The sequence below is a fragment of the Homalodisca vitripennis genome, chromosome 2, assembly GCF_021130785.1.
Source record: "Homalodisca vitripennis isolate AUS2020 chromosome 2, UT_GWSS_2.1, whole genome shotgun sequence".
NCBI classification, from domain to species: Eukaryota; Metazoa; Arthropoda; class Insecta; order Hemiptera; family Cicadellidae; genus Homalodisca; species Homalodisca vitripennis.
The window spans coordinates 107027545-107041085 of NC_060208.1; the positions used below are offsets into that span (position 1 = coordinate 107027545).

The window sequence follows — 13541 nt, forward strand, 5'->3', positions numbered from 1 at the left end:
ATAATCAAAATGTTGCACGTTCAACGATTCAGCTTAGCCTTTGCTTTGAAGAAGAACACCTCTAGAATAATCTTCCTGCTTGCTGGCTTTCAAACAGCAAATAACCGTTCCCCCCATGCTCTGCTGAGAGTGGTACATGTTCAACGAATGATATGGTGGTTATGCTGAACCGTCTGGAAGAACCGTTCTTAGTGCTCTGTCAGCTAGCAAGGCTTAAAGCCACTTCTCTATAGATTGCTGGTAGATCGAAGTATGTCTCAGTGGATTGTGCATCAGTATTTACAGTTCAATAATTGGAAACGATACGTGAGTAGGTTGAAGAAGATTTAAAAATTGGAATTTTGTTCCTTAGCTGTTCCTTTGTATAGATCAGATGGTCTGAAACTATACAGGGCATCTACACTCATTCTAAGCATACTGCAATCAAACAGTTGTTATAATAGAGCTGGTTCAAGCGAAGCTACGGATTCGAGACATCTAAATATGTTCAGTTACTATTGATTACCCCTATAATATGGTGGATGACGAATTCGTGTAATTACTGATCATCAGATAACGTAATACTGTATAATAATAGTCAGTAGCATTAGTGTTGTTTCCATGAGTCCAGTCCAGCGGCTGCAACGTTACTCAACAATACGCGTATAATACGAGGAAACTATCGTCTCAGTTCAATGTGTTTGTGTTGTTTCTATAAAGTGTCTTCTACTTTCACCGTCTGCAACGATTTTCGGACATAAATTCTAACCTTCTCCTCTTTTAGCCTTGAAAGTTTGTTTATTATGTACCTCCAATCGTAAAGTCTCATTAGTCTCCGAATTTGTTGTTTCTATTTCTAGCAAAACAATATGAACTTAGTTTCCAAATATGTTTCTTTCGTACGAAATTACAGAATTTTGACAAAGATGCGCTCTATATTACTAATATTAACAATTTGGAATGATGGCATTGATAATTGGGTTGTATTTTAAGAGTTTTTGAACAATAAAGAGGGGTTTTTACAAAATGTTTTCATTTTGCACCATTATTAACCAGAATCAGATTTAAAACATTAAAAGAGTATGTTATTGATTTCAGAATTTTTGCACTCTTGCATGTAACAAGTTCAAAGACGGTTTTTTTATATCTAAATGAAATTTATAGTACAGGTGTGCAGAGTACGCATGTTTCAGAGGTATATTTAAAACGTTTAGCTACATTAAATAATATTTTCTACTTTATTTTATTAAATCACGTGTTACAGCAATTTAATAATCTTATTTCGAAACGATATAATTATTAATAGGCATTCCTGATAATACATGTCATTCACTGTCATGAATCACAAACAAATAAATATTATAAAACTCAAATATTTATCTTCCGTCATTTTTTGAGGGCCGGGTTACAAAATTGTCAACAATTATCTTAAGAATCTGTGGTTCTGAAACTTTCAAAACTTTAATCCAACCAAAAACCGGTCCCGGTTGTATCACCTCTAAACATTTATTGTAATGATCAATATCAAAATATTAATCAATATTTTATAACTTTTTTATGAGTATTTCTCAGATGAAAATTTATGAGCTTATATATGAAAACTTATATTTATATCATAATAAACATCCGATGATGATGTAGTTTTCCTATTCGATAAAAATTTAATTGGAATCAGAATTTTATATTTTGTGATTCAAAAAGTTGCTAAAACATATGAAATATGTTTCTGATATATGAGACATGCATCGCGTTGTATACTGGTCAACCAACCGAACCCTTAATAATCGACTGTGAGTGACGGCGAGAACATTCGATGGTTCGAAGCATTGATGTGTGGGTGGAACTCATTATGGGACAACAATAGTTTGCCCGCTTTCTATAGAAGAGCCACCAGGAAGCTGACACCGGTTTATCATGATTGGGAACGTCATTTGTAATTCTGTGACTGGTTCGGTACGATGGGTCGATGATGGGTTTGAGATGGGTAAAACAGTTCGACCAGACTTCGTTGAACTTTTCTGCATTCTGTACAGAGGGGTAAGAGTTGTAGAGCAATCAGAATCTTACATATTCGGCTCTAAATGTATCCATATTAAGTCCAGCCTACACATGCATTTTATCAAACAGAAATTGTTAATAGCAACATGTAGTTGTAGATTTAAAAAGTTAAATGTGAAAATGAGTTATTACAACAAATCGGAATGTCAAATGTACTGACTGACATTGTCTAAATATTACGTGGTTCGGATCCACTTTTTACATTTCTACATTTTTACATTTCTGTCTGCCGGATCCAGTCACCTATCGGTTTTCACAGACGTCATGGACCTTGTACAATTGTTCACATCATCTTCGGGTTGGCAATGTACGAAATATAACGCTTGGAACTGAATTTCAACAGCCATACGAGTATTAACCATTATGTAAGAATATCAGAATTCGTTTTTCCTAGTCTCTTTGACAACTTGAAGACTGAATAACCTTGTACATCAACTGATGATGGCCACATTGTGACCGAAAAAGGAAATCCATCAGCGTTAATAGACCTGAAGACAGATTGTTGAGTAAAGCCGTTTTTTTATAATATTCGTTTGATTCAGCTTAAAACTTTAACAGATTTTCTGAACAGCAATAAAATAGATCTTACTTTAACAAATTTACACCTCTTTTATCCACTCATCCTGTATCAATACAATACGTACCAAAGTAAGTTATAATATCGAGTCTACCATAACATTCGAAAACATGATAAGAATAAAAACAAGTGAAGAAACTATAGAAAGGGAGGATGAATTATGGATTAATTACTTGACCATACAAAGCAACTTTTAAATTAACATTTTCTCGCACATTTCAAAGTCAATTAGGCAAGCAAGACTTTAAGGAGAAGGCTTTTTGGTTTTAAAAACCTCATATACCAAAGACGACGCTGGTTTTAAAACATTGTTTAAAACGTTGGTCGAAAACTCCCTCATATGAGTACGAATCAAAATATGTGTATTTGAGAATAATTTTCTTCATTATTGCAACTTATCTGAGGTAAGTGAAAGTACAACATGGGAGATGGGCTTCCAAGAAGTGTTTCTCAACATTCAAATAACATAGTTACTATTTCTGTAGACGTTAAAAGATAGACAGATGGAAAGTAGGCATACAAGTTGCAAAAGAAATAATTACAGCAAAACAATCGTATTCATCTTCTTTGTTAAAGTACATTGTTATTCGAATTCACAAGAAACAAGCGGATGAATCTTATTAAAGCGACGAGCTTTCTCTCGCCAAGGACTGAGAAAAGCTCTTCTCCTCTAAGAACATCTTCGTGATATGGATATGCTTAATATCAAGATCTTAACACAGATTCATTCATGGATTCCGATAAAGTTTCATTCCAATATAGATTCTAAAAGACAGTACTAATATTCATCCCTCAGAGAGGACTTTCAGCCGATACAGGATATAAGTAACATTATCGACGCTAATATTGCATACATAGTAGTGATAGCTTGACATCAACGAATAGTGATAACATTAATTTACATAATTGCATTTATCACTATTGCACAAACCCGAAGGTCGTGCCAGTCACAATTGATCTAGTGTGATCATGGATGGAACACGGTGTATAGGAGATCGTGATTGTTCATCATCATTGTTTTATGTATCCTGTCGTCTTTATTGGTCCCTCGATTGATTTATACGTCAGTCGGTACATTAAACCACGGGTAACGACACTAAAACAGTTCTAAGAAGAGAGTCTCTGGAATCTTGTAACTCATTATCAAAAGCCTCGGTCCAATACAGATAATTCAAGAATTAATGGTAGTAAATATTGAAGTAGCAGAAAAGAAATCGGGTATAAAGAATCTGAATTGTGTTTAATTGCTTGATTAAAATATTCGTCAAGTATGTTTACGGTGACATAGAACTGGGAGCAAAACGAGTTCCTCAAAAGATATGGAGTGTAAAAGGAAATTCAAAATTCTGATATTAAGAATAAGAGTGAGGGAAAGGCAAAATAAAATTGGAAACACTGTTTTCAATCTACGCTCTTCCATCGTTATTGCAAGGAAATTTTGATATTTGGTTGTTGCTTGATTCAAACATAAGGCCTACTGCTCTTGCAACTAAAAAGAAACTCGTAGGCATTGTTATTAATGGTAATGTGTTTTTGCTGGTTCAAGGTCCGTACCGAGAATTAGTTCTTTGTTTATAGTTATTTGTTGACGGAATTTTCACTGTTGAACAACTGTAGTATGACTAAAGGATGGTAATTTTCCGAAAATATTCTATTACCTTCATATTCCTTCATTGTCAAAAACTTCCTTAATTTTTTATGTGGACTGCAGACCACTGGAAAATGGACCGATTAAGGTTGGCCAGTTTTTGTCCTCTGTAAATCGGGAAGTGTTCATCCTTCATAGTGAAGAAGGGCTCATTTTAGAGGAAGATACAAATACGAAAACATGAGTAACAACTGCAAGGGAAAGTAAATGGAAATGGAGTACAAAACCACTGAAAATGATCATTTATGTTAAGTTTAACAAGATTCATTCAACCTCGTGGAAGAAAAACCATCATTTAGTGATCCAGTTTTTTTACGAGGTGAACAGAGACAACCAATACACAGAATAAGAATGGACGTACCATCAATATTATTACTTAAACTTATCAATATAGCGTTAATTAAAAACCTTATAGGATCTTTTAGAATTTATCTAAATGTATATATTTAGACGGTATTATTAGTTCAACTATAGCAGAGTTTCTTTGCCAAATCGGAAATCCAAGAACAAGGATATTTCCACAAAGAGTATATTTTCTCAAAAGACGTATCCACTGTCTATCTCACCTCACAAAATCTGCACCTAAACAAGCGAGCAGTTCTTGGAATCCCGCGACCAGCTAGCGTACTGTTCTAAGGTGCAATAAACTAGGTGTGTCAGCACAGAAACGTGCTGTGTTAGGTCTGGGTTTCAGCACGTGACTATCGAATACCTTAGATAGCAACCATTCAACCACACCACTCATAGAGTCTGGCGTGTTAAACAATAACCAGAACATTTTTACCAATATAATAATACCCTGCTTTTCTTTATGTTCTGAGGTTCCAGTTTTCAACAATAACTAAGGTTTTTATGTAGCTTCTGCAAACCTTAGAATGTTTATTTCTTCAACAACGTAGAGTTAATTTATAACAGTACCGTTTACAGTACTACTGTTAGCATTTATATTATACATTGCATAAATAATTTGGAATCTAGTGTAGTTTCAATGAATTTCATATTGAAATTTCGATTTTTTTTAATAATAATTGTATATTTCAATATTAGCACTTATAAGGTAATATTCAGACCTATAAGTCAGCCGGAAATGTAAAAAAAGTATAAACATGCTACTACTCTAAACATATTGCGCATTCTAATACCTAGTAGGCCTACATATGTTGTGTATATGCAAATATTTCTCTATCCTATAATTATTTAAAAAGTGATTTTTCGTTTTATTTTTAAGGATAGAAATTTCTTTCTTAGCATAAACCACAATACAATGAACTGCTATTGATCAATTTCCAATAAAACTAGGTACACACCGGATAGTCGAATGAAACAGTTTTCGATACAGTAAATACACAATGTAATTACAAATATTGGGGGATACACTGTGAAGTGCAACCTCCTGTAGTACGCCCAAGCCTTCTTGACTGTGTTCCTTTATTTTTACAATGTAAACAGTTCTGTACAGTAACAGTAAATCTTCAGTTCTGCCAATATCATCAAAACTTTACTAGTTTAATCAGTTTCCATGATATCCTCTGATACAATTTAAAAAATACAAAACGTACACGACAAACCGGCGGGCAAACAAACAAACAAATAAACACATGCCTACTTACAACAATTGCGAGCGCGTCTCAATGTTTGGCGACCAGACATATTGGCTACCCAAGCTCGTCCACTTTCTTAACACTACTCTTATACGCTTGGAGAAAGCGCTACGGATAGGACGGCCAATATGCGCACCGGTCGCCAAACTTGGAGACGCTCGCAGTAGGCATACTATGTACTTAGTTTGTCGTGTACGTGTTGTGTTTGCGTTTTTAATATTATTTGATGTCGTCATGAAGACACCTGATGATGGTCAAACTGTGACCAAAACAGGACTTGCATAGCATTGAAACAACAGAGTAGTGAGGAAACCGATTTGACCATTAAGTCTAAAATAAAATGGTTGTTGACGAAACCCAACATAAAATCCAACACCCATTACTCGTGGTTGATTGCACAGTCAAGACCGTGATTTATAGAGTTTGTACGATCGCTGATATCGTTGTCTCATTTAAGTAAATAATCACCGTTTAAGATTCATATCTCATCTCTATGACATACATGAACCAATACGATAATAACGTGTGTAGATTACCATGAAGCGGTTTGTTCAGCCGATATTCCAACTGATTTTGTGAACTAGATTCACTTCAAACCACGACGTAAAAAAGCAATAAATTGCCCATTTTAAATACCGACACACTAGAGTGAAGACGCGTAACTCACGGTGGACATGAATGAGGGATGAGTGAAGTGTAGCCTTCGTACTCTGTGATATATAATGTTCCTTCTAATTTGCATCAATAAAGGATAAATGTATTCTTAGTCCAAAAAGGAGGCAGAACTACAGAGAGTAACTTACAAAATTACTGAGGTCCAGTGTGCCCTTTACCAAATTCCATCAACCAATTCCATTTCAACCCTCGAAACGTAGCGTTTTATTTTTGTTACATGTGACCGTCAAAAGTACCAGAATTCCTTTCAAATAGTACATGTATTTTCAGTACAATATATCAATCAAAAGCATTGGCTGGATGTGATAGGTTTGCATTAGTTAATTTCACACAAGTGGATAAAAGCCCCTGAGATAGGATTAGGAGGTCTGATTAGTTTTGAGAACACAAATATTTTAATTGTAATACATTTCGTTTTTTAAACTGTGCACGTCACGGCACTATTCTGTCGATTAAAATTTTAACACAACACTCAAGATTTAAAAATGTTAATACACAACACTGAGTATTTAAATATGTTTCTGGCTTTCTTTATTACAAAGGAAATAACTGTCGTTTTCATCAAACGTAGAGATTTTAGTTCCATGGTGACACGCATTTCCATTGAATGCTACGTTTAACAACAATAAAAGAATGCACCAAAAGAAAAACATCAAACGACAGCATCTTCATTTGTATTTAATTATTTAATCAATTCTGTCTTGATTAATTCAAGGGAATGTAATACCTCAGTAATTGGTTTGTTTTTATTATTCTGTTCTTTGACATCTTTTTATTCATGAATGATAATCTCCTGACCGAAACTCTACGTTTCTAATTGTTGTGTAATTAATGCGTTTAATTAGTGCCTCAATACCAAATATTATTATTTATACTACATTTACATTCTTCGTACTTATAGAAAGTTTAAACAAATAACAACAGGGAGGGTATTAAACGATGATATAATATATTCCTCATTAATTAAAATTTTACAACTGTAATGGTGTATACTTTAACCTCGGTTACCTGTACTTAAGTTATTCGATATATTAGATATTTTTTATGAATATAATTCGATATTATCGTTAAAGTTTTAACTACATCCACGTCAGAGTCTTTACCAATTTACTATTGGAGCATGTTTTTTTTATACTTACGGTAAGATACTTCCACACTTGTTTCTGAAATTTCGACATTGGAAAATAACAATAAATGTGTAGAAAAGAACGTACAAAAATTACAAATACAGACTGATTGTATCATTGACGGAATGGCGAGTTAAGTGCAGTGTTGCAGATCCCTCGTCTGACCGTTCATTGTACCCTTGAGACTAGGGAACGGCAGATCGCGGACAAAAGAGACGTGGGAATGGAATTTGCATCTTGGCCTTCATAAAGTTGGAAAGGTATTCATTTGTGAGTGAGCCCCATAGGCTGTAACACTTCACTGCGCTCATGACCATGTCTCTATTAATACTATCTGTAAGAAGAGCTATGCATCATGCTAAGTTACAATACAGCAATACGTCGAAGAATGGGTAGACGTTCCTTGTCATGGAAGTAAGCATCATCGCCTTTAACCTTCCAGAAAAGTAGTTGTGTTAAATTTGTGTATCTTCATATTTTTAAAATTCGTACTTTTACATGCCTAACATTTTTATTCTCGTATCAAAAAATATAGCTACTCTATATTTCTGCATTTATACATGCAAAGCAAATAATTTACACAAAACTAGTTTTTATGTCGATGACAGCGAAATAAGGTACCAGTTTTCGACGCTTTTCAACCCAATTGTAACTTTGAAAATCCATAACTCGAACACTTTCATCCAGTTAACATCAAATTGTTATGCAATATAAAAACAAATATAGTGTTTTAGTATTTAATTTTAGAATGATGTGTAAAAAGGGCGGTTATGCCTCGGCAGTCTAGCGGTCTGAGCGTTCAAATGAGCTAGCGCCAGCCACTATAATAAACACGAGCATTAAACCTCTGTTAAACATTAAACGTTTAAAATAGTGGTTCACAATTTTCACATTCAAGATAATGACTTTAAGAGCTCCATAACATGAGCGATAACGAAATTTTTGGACTGTCCGGTCAAGAATAATAAATTGTTAATAATGGTAATGTAATAACTTTTTACAAAATAGAAAAATTTTTAATTTTTCAACATTTTATCAAAATGTATTTTTGTTTAATAAACCACAATAAATTAGGTAGTAATCTCACCTAGTTAAACCATTACAATTGTTTTATTGTAACCTCATACGGGGTCGACTCCTGTACAGAAGTAGTAGTCATAATGATAACATTACAGACGTTACGTGTATCCTAAGGTTATTTAGTATTACGTGTACTATTGGTAGTATTACTTACGATTACATAATCGCGTCAGCGTAAGGTTGCTAGTCATGTCATACTAATCATAATTATTAACAAACGTCAAGTACATTTGAAAACGGCCTTGATCTGTAACATATACACAAGAAACATTATTTTTAACAAGTCAAGGGTCATTTTGGAAGTTTCTTCAGAGTGGAAAAAGATAACGAAAACTGTTTGCGACACATTGTTCAGCGTTGGCTTTATCCAAACTAATTTATTCTTAAGATTACACTGGATGAGTTCATTAGAACAATAGAGTGATAATTCCTTCTCTAAAAGACATGACAATTTACATGAAACAAGTACTATGAAATTAACGTAAAAGTGTCCTTATCATTCATTAATTCAGATCTCCATCATAATACTCGTGTGATGTAGCGTACTTAAAGTTAAACTCAGCCATTTTTTATGATGTTTTTATCATCAAGTAAAAGCTCTAGTTTACGATCATCTAAGTTATTATTACGAATAAAAAAGCTACGATAACCTAGCACAGCTATCTTAAAACATAACATTAAAGTACCGTTGAAAATTTCGCTTGTGATTACTGTACCCTATATCTAATTCAAGTAATTAATTCGAATGCTGATGGCATTTTAATTAGAAAAAAATCTTTCCTAGAGTAATCTCACTTGTTGTTATGGTCACGAGGGGCCTCGGTGTCTTTATGACTTCTCTTGAACTTTCTTAAGTCTATAAATATTGCACTATCATCTATCACTTGGTCAATAGTTGCTATATTGGTAGGCGATATCTATATTTCCGTAATACTAGCAACCTTTATCGTTTCGTAACATGATAAACATACCAAGAGCATGTAGCAATTCATAATAAATGTTAAATAGACTTCGTCGTATTAAAGTAATCGGGTACGTAGAGATTTTTGTAATCGAATATATCATTTTCTCAAACAAAATGTGTGTGTGATTGTAAGCAGAAAGAATATCAGTGCTCTATTTAGTCCAGAATAAGTGTCAACGTATGAATGCTCCGTGTCGTCCAAAATGATTAATAATGTTTTTTTTTTTTTTTTTTTTTTTTTTTTTTGTCTAGAATGAGCTTTAATACTCTGAGTAGTCAAGAATAGGTGTCGATGCTAAGTGTAGTCTAGAACGAGTTTAATGTTTTTTTATCTTTCTCTGCAATTCATTATGAACCTGATTGCACAGTCAATCGAGGATATGTTTTGTTTCTCTGTGCTCATAGGTTCAAAAAAGAATAGTCTCTCTAATTTCCAACTTTATAAATATCTGGATAGTAGTAAAAGACACTGACGTACCCCAAAACAATTGTAACCGCATTCAGGAATCGAAACTGAGAGCTCCACACCGATACGTTTTTCTACAGTAGACGACCTCCTGATGTCCTCTCTTTCGCCAAGAATGGCGTACCATGTAGTCTGACGTGAATGTAATTCATGACAAAGCCAGGAAGGGTCATACATACGAGAGTATGACGTCCCCGGATGGGCGGGAAGGACGGAAGGGCGGCCGGCTCACTTTGCCCTTGTAGCTTGCAGCCGTACGCTTCGAAACAGCTGATTGACTCGCTCTCGGCCATTTCAATCTTTGCTCTTTCCATTTAAATCTGCATAAGAGCTTTATTTATTGCGTGAAACGTATAGGTTAATGTTAGTTGATAAATCCTATGATTAATTTTCTTGTCCTTTGCCATTATTGGCGTATACGAGGGTGTGAGTTATCAGAGTTACAAACCTCTCCCCACCCCGATGGTGTCTTTAAAATAAGGGAGCTTTAAAATATAATGTATGAGAAAAATATATTGGAAAAGTTAATCCACTCTATAGCGTTCAACAGTTGCCAAACAGCAATTTTATACTTACGCAACTTGCATGCTTTGTGTTTGCTGGTATTGTTTCAATGTTCATATCTTCAAATTGTCGGTAACAACCCTGTAGAAAATCTTGGCTACGTTACTAGTGCCTTACAATATTACGGGAATGTTTTTAATTCTTAACAACTCTTGTTTTGGTAAATATTGTTGGCTTTGGGCCCATTTCAATCGTTCCAAGTTTCGTAAATGCCTTAAAAAGTTTATTTCACTCTAAAATTTTACTTAGCTGAATTTCCAGGAGATAATTTCAACACTGCTATTCTTTAAAATTAAAAATCATTGTATGCCGTCAACTAAAATCAAAGTGGGCCATTTTGAAACATTGCCACAAAACGGATGTTTATGTCACTTAGTGGAATGTGTAATGGTCGCCTTACAAAAGCGACATTAGCTTCTACACAGTTTATGGAGAAATCGTTTTCACATCCTCGTCTTGCCGCAATCTCCGCATAACTAAATTGAATCCACCGCATCCGGTTTCGTCTTGCATCCGATTCTTTTTACACAAAGAGGAAAACCAGAACGCCTTCTGCAACGTTGTTTAATATTTGTTTCTGTCTTCAGTAGTGATAAAACTTACTAAGTTTGATGTTTAAATCTGCCCTTAATTTTTTTAAATATATTAACGCCAGTGAAGTTTGTTCGGCGCAATGTAAACTTGTTCAGTTAGAAACTGTCTAAACTCACTAATCAAATTTGTATTTATATCACCAAGATTAGAACCTATGGTTTAGATATGTAGCTATACGATCCAAGCTATGGAGAAGGACAAATGATTGTGGTAGTTAGTTCAATCTTTAAAATAACAATAATTTAGGATGTTATGTAACAGAAGTTCTGAGTTGAGAATTAAATTTTTACTATAAAAGTTACTGCACGACAGAGAATGTGGAATCGAATTGTTACTCTATTCAAAGAATATTTAGGATAATCGTTTATGAGTTTGCTACATTGCTGTAGCAAACTTCTTAAAATTCAAAAATAAGATCAAATAAAATTTTACAGAAATGCGCAGATAAACAGGAAGGCGTAATTTTTAGGAAGGCGTAATCAAGAAATTATAAATATGTTAGTGACTAAAAGCATCCAGCGAAGAAAGACTAACCTGCAGTTTTAAAATTTTAATTTAAGTTAGAATTTCCAAAACTCTTAGTTACGAAGAGTACACGTTTAACCTTCTTTATGAATATAATGACGACAACCTGCTTTGCAAATCATACTCTTTGTTCTTAAGTGAAACTACATTCAATTTATCATTCTTAATTGCCAGAAAGTTTTCACTTTTAAAGTTTTATTGTTCTGTTCCAGATTTGTTCCGGATTTCTGATCATTGCGATGCCTCCCTTCTCCAACGTCACCTAGAGGACTGATCAATAGAGTGTAGACAGTGACACAGTTGTCAATAAGCTGTTAGGGATTTATGGACAAACTAGGTCTTTTACGGCTCCCAAATCGAAGTTTTAATTTTACATTTTAACTGTGATAATAATTGAACAATTGAAGAAAGTCTGTATCTTTCTAACCCTTCGGAACAAAAGTGTACCTGTATTTTAGATCTGTTTGATTTCGTTTTTCTTATTAAGTTCCAAAATTATTTATACATCAGTTGTGAGGACTTCTCAACAACCAGTTTTTATTGTTTTCTTTTTACGCTGGGTTTTATAGGATAAGCAGCTGTGATAAAAGCATTACTAACTTTACCGACCAACGTCATTCGTATATTTATTTATTTATATTTTAGCCCCATAGTGCGTTTTAAACTGTTTAAAGTGTAGCGTATGTTGGAAAAGTGACTGACTGCAGATAGGTATTATATCGATTTTGCCGAAATCCTTAGTGACCTTGTGCGTTCTTGACTAGAGCATCGAGGATGGCTCTCTGGTAGTCTGGTTCTATGTTCCCGCGCCACACTTGCTACTCGTACGACATGACAGGGAAGGGGTACGGTGATAACTTGAGTCAGGTAACACTGACAGGATTCCTCCACAGCGGCGAGGACACGCCGCCATCTAAGGGAAGGAAGCAAGACCATGGACACGTCAATGGCAGTTTCGAAATGCCGACAGAGGACTTCCCCAACAACGGTTTATCGGGTGAGTTTTCAAACAAATTTGGAGTTTAGATTAAAACCTAAGCCTTTTGGAATATTCCAGTTGCTCGAGATTTTAATTTATGGGACTTTTTATTCCCAACCAAAAGTAATCAATTCTGATCTGGAGTAACGTAGAAACAATGCACTAAAAATAATCATGTATTTTAGATTAAGTAAATTACTTTAGGTACCAATATTAACATTGACGTAATATTACAATTTACCAAGTTTGAAGACTACCTTTGACATCTGTAACAATCCAGTTTAACGAATTTGTAAGAACTAGAGTATTGTTGAGATTCTGCTTTATGTAGACCGTTGTTATGCTGATCTAAGTTGCCAAATACTTGTACAAGTAAATTGCAAGGCTGTCAGCAGGAAGCCTCACACTGTGTGTATGTATTAAGTTTGCTGGAAACAAAGGTCAATCCAAAGTCACACATTACATTAATCGGCCATTCCGAAAAAACAAAGAAGAAATGGCATGTGTTAAAGATGATAATATTGTATACATGTTATATTCCTATAATTCTTGTGGCCACAAATGGACAACAACCGAGTCTGTCATTAACACCGGCAACATCAGCATTGTTGACTGCCGCTGTTTTTGTTGTCTCCGCTACAAACCTGTCATTTCGTTATCTCTGCAGTTAATGAGGCACACGCACGCATGTTTTCAAACATGAT

The 13541-nt window shown here is 34.5% G+C and overlaps 1 protein-coding gene across 1 annotated transcript in view; it reads left to right on the plus strand.

The window, feature by feature from the left end:
- The window catches only part of LOC124354520 (sodium-independent sulfate anion transporter-like), a 65065-nt gene that overhangs the window by 13948 nt on the left and 37576 nt on the right, over positions 1 to 13541 (plus strand). The window contains exon 2 of the mRNA XM_046805046.1: positions 12071 to 12855. Coding sequence (XP_046661002.1) covers positions 12657 to 12855 — 199 coding nt within the window. The 5' untranslated portion in view covers positions 12071 to 12656. The remainder of the gene's footprint in view (positions 1 to 12070; positions 12856 to 13541) is intronic.